Source organism: Mesocricetus auratus, unplaced genomic scaffold (genome assembly GCF_017639785.1).
Source record: "Mesocricetus auratus isolate SY011 unplaced genomic scaffold, BCM_Maur_2.0 Super-Scaffold_100004, whole genome shotgun sequence".
Classification (NCBI taxonomy): Eukaryota; Metazoa; Chordata; class Mammalia; order Rodentia; family Cricetidae; genus Mesocricetus; species Mesocricetus auratus.
The window spans coordinates 79,605,390-79,623,499 of NW_024429189.1; the positions used below are offsets into that span (position 1 = coordinate 79,605,390).

General features: G+C 43.7%; 1 protein-coding gene across 4 annotated transcripts in view; it reads right to left on the reverse strand.

Moving 5' to 3' along the window:
- Ryr3 (ryanodine receptor 3) overlaps nt 1-18,110 on the reverse strand; it is a 527,473-nt gene that overhangs the window by 183,771 nt on the left and 325,592 nt on the right. For all 4 annotated transcript variants that reach the window (XR_005877312.1, XM_040746007.1, XM_040746008.1 and 1 more), the window contains exons 29-36: nt 16,638-16,813; nt 15,362-15,398; nt 13,470-13,633; nt 10,672-10,837; nt 5,615-5,701; nt 4,975-5,201; nt 2,590-3,382; nt 128-328 (exon numbers count right to left, since the gene is read on the reverse strand). Coding sequence is in view for 3 of the 4 variants with exons in the window: in XM_040746007.1 (XP_040601941.1) it covers nt 128-328; nt 2,590-3,382; nt 4,975-5,201; nt 5,615-5,701; nt 10,672-10,837; nt 13,470-13,633; nt 15,362-15,398; nt 16,638-16,813 (1,851 nt within the window). In the remaining variant the exon portion in view is untranslated. The remainder of the gene's footprint in view (nt 1-127; nt 329-2,589; nt 3,383-4,974; nt 5,202-5,614; nt 5,702-10,671; nt 10,838-13,469; nt 13,634-15,361; nt 15,399-16,637; nt 16,814-18,110) is intronic.

Sequence of the window (18,110 nt, forward strand, 5' to 3'; positions counted from 1 at the left end):
TGCCTGTCTCTTGGTGTTGTGGTGATTCTTCTAGGCTTCCATAACTCTTCAGTCTGTTGAAGATAACACAAAGGGTTCATGTATCCTTTCTCATAAGAATTAGAATTCAGCTCAGGATAGGACTCACCTGCTCCTGGGGAGGTGAACGGAACTCCCTTGTCTTCCGGGCAGTAAGGGCTGCAGACATGTTCAGAGCCTGCATGAGCTCATTGTAGCGGAACTTCTGATTTGCCTGAAGCTTAGACACATAAATGTCACCAAATGCCACAATAGCCTCTACTCGATGTTGCAATTCACAGTCACAGAGGTAGCTGAGGAGTTCACACATCTGTAATAAAAAGTGTATGTGTGTACATCCTTACAGAATGCACTTAACACACACAGGTGAAGTTGCCAGTGTCCCACTTTACAGAGGATAACATCGAGACTTAGGGAAGTGCAGGTGTCCATCTAGTATCATAGAGTAACCATGAAGCTACTGAACCCAAGTCTCCCTAAACCCAGAGATGAACTAACAGGCACTGAGGGAATGAGAGAGAAATGAACTCCTGAAAACAGCATCTTCTAGAAATTACTTCCCTTGGGAGTTCTATATGAAAACCAGCATCAAAATACTCATGTGAATGTGAGCATTGCTTTTCCCACCTTCCAGCAGCAGAAGATGGGAAAACTGAAAAACTTGGTGCCTATCTCATCTTCCCTGCTGGCAGCTGACAGCACTGCTCAACTGTGGTTAGTTCTTTTGTTATTATAGTAATCTTATTCTGTACATTTAAGTTGTTTTAAAAAGAAATGCTAGGTTTAAGAAAACTGTAAAAAGTTTGGGGAAATCATTAAATCCTGAAAGTGTTTTTGCTTTTTAGTTATAGTCCTGACTCAGTGACAACGATGCATGTGTTCTGAGGCATTCACAGTGATGGGATTTCATCATGGAGAAAACATCACACACTTAAGTGTTGGGAGTGACTGTGCTTTGAGCCAAGGTATCACCAGCTTGGGGAGCTCAGTTGTGTCCCCTTACAAAAGGATTTTCCAAGCTGGCCTTGCTGACTTCCTAGAGGGCCAAAGAGGGCCAAAGGACCCTCACCTTACTCTTAAGCCATTTCCTATCATATTATATATACTGCTTTAATTGTACATGGCCTCAGGGAAGGGCTAGAGTGCATAGGCCAGAAGAGATGAAGGCAAAGGGGCTTCATCTACACAGCTACAGGGAGGACCTCATTCTTCTTGGATAGAGACTTTCCAGGGGGAACCTGTTGGAGGAGGAGCACCTAGACCCCTCTATGTGCCCTCCACCCGTGTTCTGTAAAGAAGACCAATAAACACCCTGGTTCTCCCATGTGAACTTCGGTGGAATCATGCCTTGGTTTGCATCAGGACCTTAGGAGAAGGGATAGAGACATTGCTTACATTTACCATTAGGAAGAAATTGTAGCAACTGATGGTTAGTCTTCATTAGACGGTGTCACCTTATGGGATCACTCTGATCTATGTGGGCCATTGTCAACTGAAGTGTTATTATGCAGTGCATGACTGGATTTCTGATGTTCACTTAAAAAATCCCTGAACTAGCAATCACAGGTGCTATAATTTAGAGGTCAAATGTGAAAAGGAAGACCTTCAAGTTCTGGTCAGGGGATTCACACCAAAGAAAAGATTTTGGCTTTGTATCACAACAACACACTTAAAAATTTTAATAAAAAACCAAGGTGTGTGTGTGTATGTGTGTGTGTGTGAGTGTGAGTGTGCATATGTTGTGTGATTATATATAAGCTACATTATTCTCTACAGTCAATAGCCTTATTAACTGACTTCACTATGGCACATTCTATGGTTGAACATACTTCACATATTTTATGAAAATATATTTGGCATTATCTTTTTGTGTCACTTCTATTTTACAGATAGTAACTCTAAGGTCTTGGCTGGCTGCTGACTTGGTGGGTTACATATCCAGTAAGCAGTAGAGGAGGAGGAATAAAATCCTAGGAATAGTTGACCCATGCCCCCTGCTCTTCATCTTCTTTTCTCTGTCCTGGTTCTCAGAAGACAAAGGTTATCATCCTAGCATATGACTCATGCGTGCTTGCAGGAGGAAGCATTGCTTCAGATGGAGCTGAAGGGTCTTAGGTGTCTCCAGGAGCATGCTCCTTAGTTTGGGCAACAGTTATGTAAATACTGGGTCAAAAGGGCCCCATCATATTAGTGCAAGAACATAGCTCGGTGTGAGTGGGGGATGGGTGTGATGGTCCTGCGAGTCAGTCCTATAGGGATTGCTGTGGTTACAATCAGAATCTTGTCCCTTTTGCTAAACAGCAACCTCTGAAATAATCACCTGGGTTTCCAAGGCTCAGAGATATGGGAAAATTCAACAGTAGGGAAGAGACTTCTATATGACGTCTAAACATTTCAAAGTATCTTACTGACAAAGGCTGGCATTTTCATGTTGGCATCACCCCAGGCACTCTCTGCATACCTCTACTTCAGCCAGCAGCAGGCTCAAGCTTGTGCCCACAGTTCCCCATACCCAGGCTTTCTTCTCCCTCTAGGGCACTTTACCAGAGCATGTGTATTGTCCCTAGTTACCTGCAGCTTGACAGACTCAGGTAGTCGGGTCTGCAACAAGCCTTTGACTGGAGCCTCCTTGCTGGCCTTTTCTCCAGCCTCCACTGCCTTTTCCTCTACTTGGGTCACTTCTTTTTCTGCTCCCTCCTCTGTCTCCCCACTGTGCTCCCCAAACACAGAGGGATCAATCAAGAGGAGAATCTGGCGAACATCATCATCATCAAAAACGCCCATGACGAGCAGGGTTCCAATGAGTTTCAGCACAGGTACAAACTGGAACTCCACAGAACCGCCCACGGGGTCTCGGATATGGGCCCCACTGCAATGCACAGCCTCTGTCAGCATGCTCAGAGCCTTTGTCTTGAGAATCTCCAATGGGATCTCAGGGCTCTGCTTCTGATGCTCCTCATGAGTCACCACGAAGCAAGGAGTAGAGAACCTGAAGCCTGGCTTAAGGCATGTCCTCAGGCCCACCCCGGGCAGCCCATGCCTCTTGGACTCATCTGGGTATAGGCGGATATTCCTGGTGGTGCTGGTGATGGGGATGATGTACTCATTCTTCATCATCAGCTTCCTCTCCTTAGCGTTGGCCAGGTGGATACTAATGAGCAGGTCATAGAAACCAGATCGAAGGAGGCCAGGCAAGTACTTGTTGTCAATGGCATAGAAGAGCTGTGAGAGGTCCACATGGCTGCACAGGGCATAGGCAACTCGGCTATTTCCCAGGGCACACACGGCACTGTAAAGTCTCAGTGTGTGGTAATGGAACTGCATCAGGTCCTCCTGCTCACAGAGCTCAAGGATGTCCACACACCTGAGGAAGACAAAGCAATAGACCAGTCCACAGTGAGCAATGAGTGTCAGAATTCAGTAGTGTAGCTGCCCTGTGAAACCCCAGGGGCCTCAACCAGCTCAGCAAAGGCAGGATGGGCAGAAATCTCTGCCATGCTTTCTCCAACAGGGTATTCCTCCTCTCTGAGATATGGCCCACACCCCAGTTCCTAATGATCCACCTTGTCTCATTACAATATTCCAAAAAGCCTGCTTACATTGGTTTATTAAATATCAAAAAATTGAAAACAATGTGGAAACCCTGAAGGTCCTAAGGAGAAAGACGCTTGGGAATGTGGCAATGACCTGACCTCCTTATCTGAAGTGGATTTACTTCCTTACACAAGCCTCTCAGAAGATACAGCAGCTCACACCCATCGCCACGCCCACTGCCACTCCCATTACCACACCCTCTTTACCCCCCACCACCAATCTACCATTCACAGTATCTGCATAGTCCAGCTCTGCAGCACCTACAAGACTTTCCACCCATCCATCTGCATTTTTGTTCTGAGAGAAAACACTTTTCCAGCTGGTACTCAGTGGCCTAATCCAGCTAGTACTGTCTTCCTGCTATCTGTAGCCAGTTTGCCTGTGAGTTGTTCTCTTGTTCACGGAGGCCCAGAAACGGAGTTCTAGGATGGATGCAATACTTTCTTTACTTTTCCCATACTCTCCTGTCCTGTAGTGGTACATGATCCAAGGAGATACCCAAAGGGGACTCCTATGGGTGTCAAACACCTTCACTTTCTGTACATGCTTTTGGTTTTATATTTTTAATATTTATTTTATGCAGATGAGTGTTCTGCCTACACTCATGTGTATTTGTGGTGTCCACATAGGTCAGAAGAGATCATTGGATCCCTAGAATTGGAATTATGCATGGTTGTGAGCCACTACAAGGGTGCTGGGAATTGAATCTAGAGTACCCTTACCAGTGACCCATTTCTCCAGCCCCATGCACATACCTTTTCAGTTAAGGAACATAGGGACAATAACATCCACAACAATAAAACTTACTCACTTCTTACTATGACCAGAAGCCATGCTGAATTTCACTCATACAATCTCACTCTTACCCTAGCAACCACGTGGGTGGGCTTCTCTTTTGCAGTGTGGCTGAAGTGGTTGTGGCTTAGAGTATGTGAGCAGCTTATCAAACCATATATGCAGAAAACGAAAGTGCTGGGTTTGAACCCAGTCACAATCCTATTAACAAAGATATACAAAGACCCCAATTCTTAGTTCTCTAAGTCAAGCTAGACATGGGTAGTTTTCCCTTTATGTTTGTAGAAATAAATATGTGTATATTTCAGTATCATTTGTATTTTAATTAAAAGCATGGAAATAGTTCCTGATTCCTGGTCTTCAGAAGGTGCAATAACTGGGGCATCATGGTGTATTCTCTGCTGTGTTTGATTGAATATTGGGGAAGGGAAAAGACAGAACTGATGCATTGTGGGGAATGAACAGTTATCTTGGGGCAACTTAGGGCCCACAGACGATGTTCCTAGTTCCCTTTGGAGCTTCCTGGCTTCCCAGGACTGTCCCTTCCTCTGTGGGTCCCTTTAGTACCTGTTCTCCTCTGGGATGTGGAGTGCCATCATTTGCAGGGGTTCTAGGCACTGCACCACCCAGCCATGGCGCTCGCTCACCCTCTCTGTCTCCACCTTGAGGAAGCTGCTGGGCATGCGACTCCATAGCACAGGCTGGATGGTTTGGACATCCAGCCGAGGTGGACACTGTGGGATGGGGTTCTTCTCTTCACTCTTAAATATGGCTGCTGACAAGGGCATTGCATTCTGGGGCAAGGCAGAAAGACATCAGAGGAAAAAAAAGAGGCATGTCATAGGGAAAGTCTGAGTTTCTGGATCACACACCTGACTTACGACCATCAATCTAACTAGTATAAGGTGCAGAAGAACTATCTATCCTGAGATGCCCAAAGGCTTTTCCATCATTAATTAGGCTGGTACACAATGGGTTATGTGAGAAGTAATAAATCCATTTAGCAGACAAAATGAAAGGGAGAAAAGGAAAATGAGGTCTATTCTGTCACTGAGTTGTCCCAACAGATTATAGAGGCCCAAGAGAGGCAGGGAGGCAAATGAGAAGCAAGAGATCTTCCCTGCTTTCTTATGACTGCGATTTCCCCCACGATGGCCACTGCTGCCTTCATTCTGCTTGGGTATTAGTTGAAGGGACAGATAAATACCTTCAGTTTTCCAAGTTCAAACTGAAACAAAGAAGTGCTTGTAGGCTGGAGGAAGACTGCTGGGAATACTTTGGTGTTAGGCTCCACCTGGAAATGGAAACAAATCAAGAGGTTTGCCCAAGGCTATGGGAGTCACAGTTTATTAAATCACTGGCCATAGTAGTCAGTCATCATTCAAGTTCAGCTGAGAGAAGACAATTGGCTGGCTGGTCATTTCCCACTGCTCAGACATTCTCGGAGAACTGCTAAGGTAAGTCATCTCACAGGCCTTATTGGTGACTGCCACTGCTCTGGGCCTTAAATCCTTTCTGCTTTGGGATAAAATGTCCTGTATCCCTTCCCTTTCTTCCTTAGATACTTGCAGCCAGCAGTTTCACTGGAGTGCGGGAGCAGAGTCATAAGGCCAGAAGCTTCTAGTACTCACTGACCAGGCAATGCACTGATGGCTACTGAGCAGTAGTATGTTTGGGTGGTGACTTGGGGTCATTGCTGAAGGAAAATGGCAGGTTCACAAAGTCCAGGGTACCCTGCAGTCAAGACTATTAGCCCAAGTCTTATTGAGATTTTGGCACTGGTAGCTTCTTGGGGAAGCTAACCCAAGTATTCTTGTGAGTGACATCTCTGTCCTGTACCTATTATGTATCTGTGAGTGCATCATAGTCCTAACGATTAACAAGGTCTTCTGACATTGCCAAGTATCCTGGGCTGTGGGCAGACACACATCACAATTAAGAATTGATGCTGTAAGGGCAATGATGCTCTTCATTGGAATGTGGACCTTGCCTTCTTCCTGGGATGCTCTGAATGCTTCTGTAGCTTTTTTCACTCTTTGGTCTTGCTATATTTAGGTTAAAGGGTTTGAGATTCTCTGGTTGGCTTCTAACGACACCTTGTATGATTGCATGAGGCGTCTGTAAATGACATCAGGGGCTCTATGAGGCTCCAAATGATGCTGTAACGATAAGCGACACACTTACTGAAAGTAAAACTAACTATTTATTGTAGAAATTACTCACAAGATACCAAACAAGTAACCCAGATGAGCCAAGTAGTTTTCCCGCTGCCGAACCGGAAGCCGAACTCCGGGAAAAGAGACTAAGACTTCCTGTGTGCTGTCTTTTATGCCTTCCCCCGTAATGCCCCCTAGCCATGCCCAAAAGTGGGCCTGGCTAGTGACGGTAGTTCACCGCCTACGTACGTATACGTCTTTACGTCCGTCCGTATACGTCTTTAGTCATGCCTAAAGTGGGTGTGGTTAGCGGTGTGGTAAACCGCTCTTACCTCATCTGTATGTGCCTCTAGTAAGTCACATGGTTAATGGCGGCATACAGGCTTCCTCCTACAGCTCTACTTATTATTTGTTTATTTTAACTTATACAAACTTACATTCTTCCATTACTATTAAGTAATGCAGTCACTGGGGAATTGGTCCAACTCTCCCTGCCTACAAATTCAAGGGTGAGTAGCTATATTGGCTATAGCCTGAGAGTGCATTATCCCTAGATCCTTTATTTTATATCTAGAAAATAGAAAGGTACCCAACATGTGGAGGCTCCTTTTAATAAGAGCCTTATGTAAACAGACTGGCTTTGGGAAGCAAGCCATCTTATTGGCTATGGTTCCTGGCCCTTCAAGGGATGGCTTATTGCAAACTTCATAAACTGCTCAACCGAAGTCCAGAGCTCTCCTCATGACTGACTTAGGGGGTGCTTTGAAAGCCTTGAGATAGAATGTTTTCTTGTGTTGAGCATACTCTCACCACAATGAGCAGTGCAGATTTTTTGTCTTGGACTAAAATAAGAAGAAAACACAAACATGGGCTCCTTGGGGTATATAAGAGGAAATTATAGTTCCAGTGATGTGGTAAACATAATTTGAGAAGGCTCTGGAGGACCCTGGATTTATCTCCATGATTATGCTAATGGAAAATTGGATAATGCATGTGCAAGATAAGTTGTTAACCAGTTGAACTTAAGCTGGAGAAAGATGTGGGCTTTATCTAATTACTCGAGGGTTGTTTAAAAGCAGAGTTTTTCATTTGTTTTCCCTATATGGAGGCAGAAGAGAAAGTTGGAGAGATCTGAATCATAAGAAGACAATGCTTTGAAGGCGGTGGGGTCATGTGAATTGACTATAGGCACACTCTGCTAGCAGAAAGTGATCCAGCTACCAGCTGGCAAGGACATAGGACCTCAGAACAACAAACCTACAGCATGTAAAACTGGGTACTATTAATAACTCAGAAACACTCAGAAAGGAGTTCTTTCCAGAGAAGAGCCTGCCTCAGCCCTGCAGGTGCCTTGGTTTTTGCCTTGTGAGAGCTTGAGTGCCTGGCAAGCCTGCAGACCTGTGAAGTAATGAACACAGGTCATTTTAGGCTGCGAATTTTACGGCAGAAAAGTGAATACAAGTGATTTCCCAGCCAAGTGAGTCATGACAACACGAAATACCTGTGCATGTTCACGAGGTGTCAGATGCTGCTCCGTGGACAGTGAGCACTGAGCTGTCCTGCCCTGGGAGGACGCAGCAGCTGGAGAGGGTGCCCCTGCTTCTGTGCAATGAGGAGAGCCTGGACTCGAGTTGTTGTGGACTTCCTTCATTTTTTCAGATAAGGCTCTTTTTTTATCACTGGCTGATCTATTTGTCCTTGTGCTGATAGACACCCCATTTCTAATCATATGTGAAGGCCAGGCCCTAGAAACTGGTCGGCAGCTACAGCTAGCCTCTCTCGTAAATCTGAATCTCATAGCCCGCTCTGCCTTTTATGTACTGGTGTGGAGCCATTCCCCAGGAATGACTCTTGAATGTATATTTTAGTTCTCAATTTTTTTGTATGGATTTTATTAAGTGGGAGTGAGAAATGTTTTCAGATTGTATAGCACCATTTAATGGGAGGCCTGGAAAGATTGTTTAAGAGAATCTTTCTCTTTTATTTTGGTCCATTCTGTATTGAAGGCCAGTGTATAAATATTGCTGTCCCATTCCTCTTGGGATAATTGAAAAATGAAAATGACTACAGCTGTGGAATAACAATGACCCAGCTGCCAGGGACCAGACACATGGCTGGACATGTTTCTGTCTCACTGAGATTAGAAGGGGATAGTTGAGTAGGGGCCTCCTAAGGGTTTTCAGCAGAACCTTGCTACCCTCCCACCCAGCAAAGTTCTTTGGGGCTAGAACACTAAGCAGCAGGAGAAGAGTTTGAATGTATGAAATACGGAAGATTCCCAAGCAGGGCATGTTCACACCCTTCTCAAAGAGGAAAATGGTCCAGCCTGATGTTATCTAGGAACCACCATTCAGGATGTGGTAAAGGTCCCACAACATCCTTCTTTTGGTTGTAGCATCTTGTTAACCTTATGAACTCTTCTGAGGCAGGTCAGTCACTGTTATTGCAAATGCCACCTTGTTTTGTTATTAAATAGTTAGTGTTTGCCGATTTCCAAAGTCCAACTGGTTGTGAAAGTTATTAGGTGTTCCAGAATTCTCTGCAGCTCAGGAGGAACCTTTCAGTCCAGCCGGTTTCAGAAGGTAGTGGGAAAGCACTAATGGACTCTGAAGGACAGCCGTAATGTACAGAAAAGCTTTGCAAGGGATTCAGGCTGAGGGAAACATCGTATAGAAGAGTGCTTTACTCTCTTCCTCAGAGCCTGGTTTCACAAATGCTTCTTTCTGGGGATGCCTGGGCCCTGCAGCTGCCAGGCAAGCATTGTCTGCACTCCTCATAGGAGGAGGTTCTGAGTGTGCCATTCACTTCAGTAACTGCTGGAGAGAGAGTAAACTGCCTTCTTGTCAGCTGGCTGCTCCTGGCATGTAGACAAAGTTTGGTCCACCTATCATTTTTGGTTAATGAGTGCTTCAGAACTGGAATGACTGTTCTATCTGCTATACACCTGGGTCCATTTCCCCAAGCAGAGGTGAGACATATGGCTGCCTACAGGCCTTTCAGTCCAAAGACTGGAACCAGGGGCTGACCAAAGAATCTGCAATTTTATCTATTATGTAATATGAGGGTATAACATATCTGTTGTGGTTATCTAAACTGCTGGCCTGAGGAGACTAAGTTTAGCTTCCCTAATTACTGCACATCACTCTCATGCCAAGACCTTTCATAGTCACTATTTTCTATGAATACTCCCCTTTCTTTCCAAATGAAACCCTAATGAGACTCTCCTGATTGTTCTTCCTGGGAGAAAGGCCTTCTCTTAACTTCTCTAGCAAACTCTACCTACACATACATGTGCCTCACTGTACTGTTTTTAAAAGTGTTGGGAATGTTTAGAAACACAATCCCTAGGCTCTCTAGGCTCATAAAGTACTACCAGGTAAGAGCAACAAACAGTTTTCTTGTGTTAGTAACTTGAGAAATGCTTGGTTAGATAGTTGAAGTATTTTTCAGATTTTAGTGGACTTAACTCTCTTAAATTCACAAAATTAAGAAAAAAGTAGAATACATGACATTTTGCAAGGTTCACATGGCTATAAAGAACACATCTGATTTGGTGGTTAATGACAGGTGTGTATTTGCAGGTTTTTCTGAGGAGTTCTGAAGTTTACAGTTTATGAAATAGAAAATCATGTGATTTGAAAAACAGATTTTAAGGGATCACGTTAGGTATCCATTGGGAGTAAACTCCCTCTGTGAAGGGAATGCATCAGTTTCTATGGGTTTCTATTTTGAGTAAATAAATGTCTTAAAGTGAGACTACTTCTGTTCACTCTTTAAATCTCCCATCTTATCTAGCAGACAGCATAAATGCAGCAGAGAAGTACTTTTGGAAGAGATGAATAATCTTTCAGAGCTCAATAAGGAAAAGCTGCTCTCTCCCCTGGAAAGATGACTAGAATACAAAAAAAACCACCCAGTAAATAAACATATTTTTCTCTGTATAAAATACAATCACTCTGTTCTTGTTTATTTGCTAACCTAATGGGCAGTAGACCACACGGTTTCACCAACTGGATGAGGGAGGATGATGAAGGTGGGAAAGAATGAAGGACATAGCCATAAACCTGGGGGTCCAAAGCAACAGCTCAGCCCCAGATGCCACACCTACCTGATAGCAGGTGCCAAGTTCCTTCCCGTTAGCTGAGAAGGACAACATGCCCATTGACAGATCTACAAGGCAGCCAATCTCCAGGTCTACATTGCTTCGACTTGATCTTTGGGAACTAGCTACAATGTCCCCACCCCAGACCATGTAGCAGTTGCTGCGTTTCACACTGAAAACCATAGAAAAGAGAGAAGTTACAGAATATAGTCTGACCGGTTTCTAATCATAACTCATGTGTAAATTACCCCAGAATCCTCTCTATGAAGTTTTACAATTAGTCCTACACAATTGTTTTCTTGAATGAAACCATTCAGCTTCAACTAAATTTACTCAGGCATGAGCCACTGTGTGTGGAGATGTGGCAAAATGGTAGGTAATTATTTCCCAAGTCATTAGCAGTTCAATCTTTTGACAATGAGGTGGGTAGTACTCCCATTTTAGGGACAGAAAATCGTAACACAGAGGTGAGGCTAACCTTAGGCAAATCTGTAGAGGGATTTGGTATGAGAAGCAGAAGCAGTTGTCTGGGTTCGGTATCTCTGTCTGATATCCAGTATCACAGACCATAAAATACTTGAAAACTTGGCCCATATTCCTTGGAATGATAAGTGGGGTCCAGATAGACTACTTGTCTCCAATTGTCTCCTAGCTCCCTGACCTGTACTACACTATATTTTCCTGCTCTCTAGAAGTCTGCAAGCTACACTACTAAATAGCCTAAATAACTAAATAACAATGTAGGCTTATCTCTGTTTACCAGTTTTCAGAGTATAGACCTCCACATGGCCTTAAAAGCAAACTGCGATTTTTCAAAAACCTTTAAAAGCTCCCAAACCAAATTCCTTATCTTTTCCACTTTTGTGGTGACAGGAACCCCACCCAGGATCCTATGCAGTATAAGGAAGGGCGCTATTACTGAGCTACAGCCCCAACTCTCATTTCTTAATTGCAGAATTCTATACCCAGAGAGAGCTATGGAAAAGACAGACAATGTGAAATGGGATTCTCAGAGCTCCTCCCAATAGGTGGTGACAAGAAGCAGTCGGTTCTGCATCTTCCTCAGCTCACCTGGGGTGAAACTTGGGCTTCTAAAGTTATGTGATGTAGTCTTTTTTTAGCTTAAAGGACAATTGATTCTCTACTGGATGCTAGAGAAACCCCTTTGAACACACTGAGACCAACCTGATGTGACTTGGCCTAGGTTCCTGTTGTGGCTCTCAGCTGTTTGAAGGAACCCAGAACATTCATTCAGTACTGTGTGATGGACAGATCCTTGAATCCCATATCCTGAAGACTATTTACCTCTCTGAACTACTCTTTGGAAAATCCAGGCTGCATTATGAGATTCTGTTTCCTTCTATTTCTGGAAGTCTGCCACGTTCTCGTGTGAGTGGGAATCCCCTTTCTGAGTACCTTTCATTTTCTCTTATTTGGGGGCATCAATGGGGCTGCTTTCTCAGGATGAGTACCCTCAGGCATAGACCTCTCTATACACTGTGTCTTCTGTTTATACCCATGGATAAATTTCTATAAAGTTCACACTCAGGATATGTTATCACTTGCTTTTTAAGTGATAGAATTCAATTACTGATGTATTGAGCTGTGTATTGTGAAGTGGCAGGCTTTGTGTTTATTTTAAAGATACCGAATTTAAAATGCCCTGAAACATGTAAAACTCAACCCTGTGTTTATTGCTTATCATGTCAGACAAAGAGCTAAGAATTATTGATCACCACAATGTACCAGGCTTTTCTGTAAGTGCTGACAGTAATGGTTGGTATTTGTCAAGTCCTCGAGGTAAGGCACTGTCCTAAACATTCTTTTATGAATTAACTCATTTACTTTTTACAGCACTCTGGGGTTTGAATAATTATTAGTTTCATTTTATATATAAGGAAACCAGAGTTCAGGCTCACATGGCTAGTAAGAGACTGGAAATTACTTTCACACCTCATCACCACCCAAGCTTGAGTTAAGAGTTTGCGATTTCCATCATCTGCCCACAGAGACCTGTCATGAAGACTCACTGTGATGGTCAGATTTTCATGAGCTTTACTGAATAAAAAGCATTCACTGAAAAGGATCCCTGACTTAGCTGGGTGTGAAGGCCTCCCTGAGAAGAACCTACTACATCATGGTACATGGCTACCCAAGGAAAATACGTTCCAAACCCAGAGGATAGGAAGTGCACAGATGATAAGACATGGTTTTTTAAGGTCATGTTTGGGACACATCTAGGCAAAGATTTTCCCTAAGAGCAGTGTCAGTGGACAGTGGAGGACCTAGGTGGGCCTAAAACATATTTCCCCCAGAGAGTCCTATTTTGACTCATTGGTTGTTATTCATGGATTTCCCATGTCTCCTTTATATCTTTATGCTTTTACACATTATAAACTCTTGGGATGAGGGGTTCTGATTTGTCAGTTAATGTATGCTATTGTTCATCTCTTCTATTTCCCCCTAACTATTTCCTCTTAGGCACATGGACTTTTTATGCCTTGTTCTGATGTTGTAGAAATGAAAGCCTAACTCAAAATCATGGAGCAAATTCAGGAGGGTTCTCTCATTCCAACTGCCTATCTTTATCTCCCATCTCTTGATTGTGATCTATATGTTATGAAACAAACCTCTGTCTCTACGAATACTCCATTTTCACTGTCATGATGATGCCAGTTTCCTTAATGATTTTAAAACAGTTATGTTCCTTTAAGAGAGGCTGGGAGGCTTTCTCTATCTGGGGTGAGGGATGAGGTGTAAATGACTGTTGTAGGGCAAAAGAAGCCTCCCAGGAGTCACCTTACCTTTCATGGACCCGACCTCTTTCATCTCCCAGAGTGACAGTCACAGTGCAGTTTTTATTCAGGTCAAACTTTTCACTGTATAAATGGTAGTCAGGAGTCACCCATCCAACCCAGACACATGATGGGTCCTGCCCAGCAAAAATGCGGATAGCATAGTAGCATTGCTGTGGAGGGGACAACAGAGTGTGTGAGAGGTGTCTGTCTGGGGAGAAGAACTGAGAGATAAAATTATTCAGTAGTTCATTTGGTTCAGTTTTATTAAGAAGTGCATACTGCATGGGACTGATCCAGACTCCCTGAATGTGGTTGTCAGTGAGGAGGCCTAGGCAGTTTATGGGGCCTTGGGTAGTAGATCAGTATTTACCCCTGGCATACAAATGGACTTGTGGGTGCCCATCCCACATTGAAGGATGCTATCTCAGCCTGGACTCTTGGGGGAGGACCTAGGCCCTGCCATGAATGAAATGACAGACTCTGGAGATCCCCCACGGAGGGCCTCGCCCTCCCTGGGGAACGAAGTGGGGATTGGGTGGGGGGCTGGGTGGAGCTGGTGGAGGGCAAGAGAGGAGGGGAGGGAGAGGGAGAGGGAGCTGGGATTGACATATGAAGCAAGCTAGTTTATAATTTAAAAAAAGGAAAAAAAAAGAAGTGCACACTGAAGGTTTATTTTTCTTTTCCCAAGTTGGGTCTCACTTTGTAGCTCAAGCTAGCTTTGAACTTGTATCATGCCTCTTTTCTCAGCCTGTGTCACCACACCTTGCTAAAGCAACACACTGTTGAGGAGGTATACCATTCTACATTCTAGACTCAGAACAAGGCTTTTGTTTATACAAAGTCTTGAGAAGGAAGCTGAAAAGGAAAATGCCTATGTCCTAGCCATCAAGTCACTCTGTGTGGCCTTTATGCAACCATAGGTAGTGGTAAGGACAAAAGTTCCCCATGATGATCATCATACAATCTGTGAAGCTTGTCACCATATTACAGTAATAGCTGTGGCACCAAGGAAGGTGACTACTTCATTCCTTTCTTTACAATAATGAACAAGTTTACTTATCTTTACTGTGTCAAATTTTCTTGACTGTGACAAAAAACAAAGCATAGTTAGAAAAAACCTAGGCTTGAATCTTTGGCACAACTGATTATTATTGTGTGAACTTGGGTAAGTCTTTTGCCTTCTCTGTGCACAATATCACTTATCTCACAGGAGTTGTGATTAAGTCAATGAAATGGAGATTAAATGGGGATATACATAATGTGTTGACTATAGTGCCCATACATAGCAGGGGTATGATTTGCTGCAGCAAGAAACTTTGTTTTAATGTTGTTTAGTTTATGAACTCAGGGCAAACTTTATAGAAGGGGTGGCATGTATTTCTCCCATGAGTACCAGGTACTAAGGGAAAATGAAAGAAGGAAACTAGGAAATATTTTTTTCTGCCTCCTGTCACTACAGAATGGAACCTGAAGTAGCTTCAATCCTTTGGACTGCCTTCCTACTCTTTCTTTGATTGCTTTCAAGATTGCTCCTGGCACCGAACCGAGACACCAGGGAACTGGCTCATAGAAGTTGACACAAAAGAGCAAACAAAAGGGTTTAATTGGGACTCTTCCAACTCATGTTTCTTTCAATCAGAAAGGCAGTGATGGGTCCCTGGTGGCAAACGGGCAACAAGGACACATGATATCCAATTAGGAGCTCCAGGTTGAGCTCTGCTTTCTTTCCCTTATTCAACACACACCATAGAAATGTTCTGGAAGCATCCAAATGTATGTTATGAGACAGAGTAATTGACAATTAAAGAAGATCTCTAGACACATCTTTGCTGTGTAGGGCATATTACCAGGAAGAGCAAATCAAATAATTAAAGCCATAATTGAGCACGTTTACTTACTGTTGTTGTGTGAGAGAGTATTTCTTGCATCTGTTTCCTAGGGGGAGATAATCTATGTTTTAGTTATTTGGTTGTATAGAGAATCCCACAGTTCTGACAGGCAATTGATCTACCTTTAACGATCAAGGCAGGTTTAGGAAACTGGCTGTTTTCTATCCACCAGTGACTGCAAGTGGTCTTAGGAGTTGCTCATTTGTAAGCTGCTGCCATAGGCAGTACTATGACTTCCAGCATTCCCCTGCTGCAGGTTGTAAGTTAATGTGGAAGAGGAATGGGGTGCTGTAATAACATAGGTAGAGATGCCTCTGAATGTGTTACCACGTTCCCTCAAGCAGCTGTGCTTATTCAAAACCTTGATGGAGAGTGAACTGCTACTAGAGATTTGGACAAGACAGCATAGACAGCAGACACACACCAGCGATTAAAAATAGACATCAAAGGAAAGAAAGACAGCAAGGAATCCATTCCTTATCAGGAAGGAAGAAATCACATTACTCAAGAGGCTCATAGGGGCAAGGTTGGGAAATGCCCATGGCTATGCAAAGACAGCAATTGGCCTCTGGAAATTTCTCATTTCACACAGAAGCTGTCTTTCTGCTCCTAAACTGTAAGAATTATGAACACAAAGAGGCCCAAGCTCAGAGATTCCAAGGAGAATAGAAACCCGCTCCAGACGTTACTGTTTAGCTACATGGGCTTCTTAATTTTGCAGAGCATCTCTATACACACATACCCTTGTGTGAACTCACATGCACAAACATATACTCATTTCTTTCTGTTTGTGTGTGCACGTGTGTGGGAACAAACGTGTGCCTGCATGCAGTGGCACATGGATGTATGGATGCACAAGTGTGTATAGGAGCACATGCACATGTTTGTACATGAGTATGGAGAGCAATATCAGGGGCTGTTCCTCAGCCTCCATCTATTTTGTTTTTTGAGAGGTTGCCTGGCCAGTGAGCACCTGAGATCTACCTCTTTCTTCCCCCTAGCACTGGGAGAACACGTAAATGCCACCATATCTTTCTTAAAAACAAACAAACAAACAATGTTCTGGAGATCTAGTACAGAGCTTTATGCTTGTGCAGCAAACACTTTACAGAGAGAGAATTATCTCCCCAGCCCTCTACATCCTCATTTCTTTGCCTAACTGAAGGCAGAGAAGCCATAAACTCACTTCTCATGTTGCGGTTGAGTACAAAACAAACAGAAAGACAACCCAAGAGCAGATACAGATAGTACCTCTGAGAATTACAGGACTGTCTCACCCCCTCACCTTTTCTGGAAGGCTTCACTGTCTAGACAGGGGCTGTGGCTGAAAGAGGAGTGGCATTCGACAGGCATGCTCAGGCGGCAGTAGATCATGCTGGCATTGCTGTTCTGTGTGCCAAATGTCTTGTGGGTCACCTTGAGGCATGGGGGGCTGTCCATGGTGCCATCAATCCTTACAACCTGGGAACATCACCATGAGTCCTTAACCTGATGCATAGGAAGGCGTATGTGACCTTGACCCTGTCCCTCTGTCTCTCACTGACCTAACATAGAAGAAGACATTCTGCAAACTGTGTAATATCACTAGCAATAAACCAAAATGTGTTATTCATGGTGTGAACTTTGTCTGCTAGGAAACTTCAGCTCTACTCCTGGGTGGAGAAATCAGTGATGTAAAACATACCCATAGATTCACTGCAAGGTCTAGGATGGAGAACAAATACTAGAGAGAGGTATGGCTGCCTGGGTGATATAGTGTGGTGCTCACACAATGCTGACCTTTTAAATCATGGGACAAGCGGTTGAAAGGAAATCTTTCCAAAGATTTCTGTTGTCAGAGGCATCATGAGAACATCTTACAGAAAGGGGCCAGAGAGCTCCAAACTCAGGAACAGCCACACAATCTCTCTTAGAGGGTACTTTCACCCCACACGTCTCCATCTGTGCTGGAGTCCTAGCCCTAGAGCTCAGGTGTCCTAGGCCTGCTCTAAATCCTGAGGTGATTCATGACTTCGGACCACAGTGTACTGCAGAGTGGTAACCTACAATAATCACTTTGTGTGTGTGTGTGTGTGTTCATGTGGGTGCATGTGTGCTTATTTGTCTGTGTGTGTTTGTGTGTATTGTGTTTATGTGGGTGCACATGTTTGTGTATTCATGTGGGTGTATGTGTGTATGTTTGTTCGTGTGGGTGTGTATAAGTACAAGAACATGTATGAACCTATGTGTGGATGCCAACAATTTGTCTTGAGAGACAGTTCTGTTCTTATACTGTAACTAGGTTGGGCTGTCTGGTCAGAAAGCTCCAAGGATCTACCTGTTTCTACTTCCCCAGCACTAAAATTACACGTACCTTAATCACACTTCCTATAACACCTATTTTTCCTAAGTCTAGAGTCCATTAGTTTGCCAAAGGCATGTGAGACCTCCAGGATTTAGAACCACACTTTAAAAATAATGGTTATCCTGCAACCAGAGAAATATACTCTACTCCCAAAATGTGAGGGTCGATCTGGGAGGAGAAATTAAGAACTGTAGCTTGTCAGGTTCAGACCTTCTAGAAGGTTAGGGGGGTTGGGGTCAGGTTTAACAAACCACTTGCTTGAACCCAAGTTATGCTGAAATAGAGCTGGTTCATTTTAAAGCACTATTTTCTCCATGTCCATAATGTGAAAAATCACAGTGGGTCGCATCAAAACAGATCCACAACTCAAATTTGGCTTCTTAAAATCTTTGCTTTCCTTAAAGGTGGAAGTGC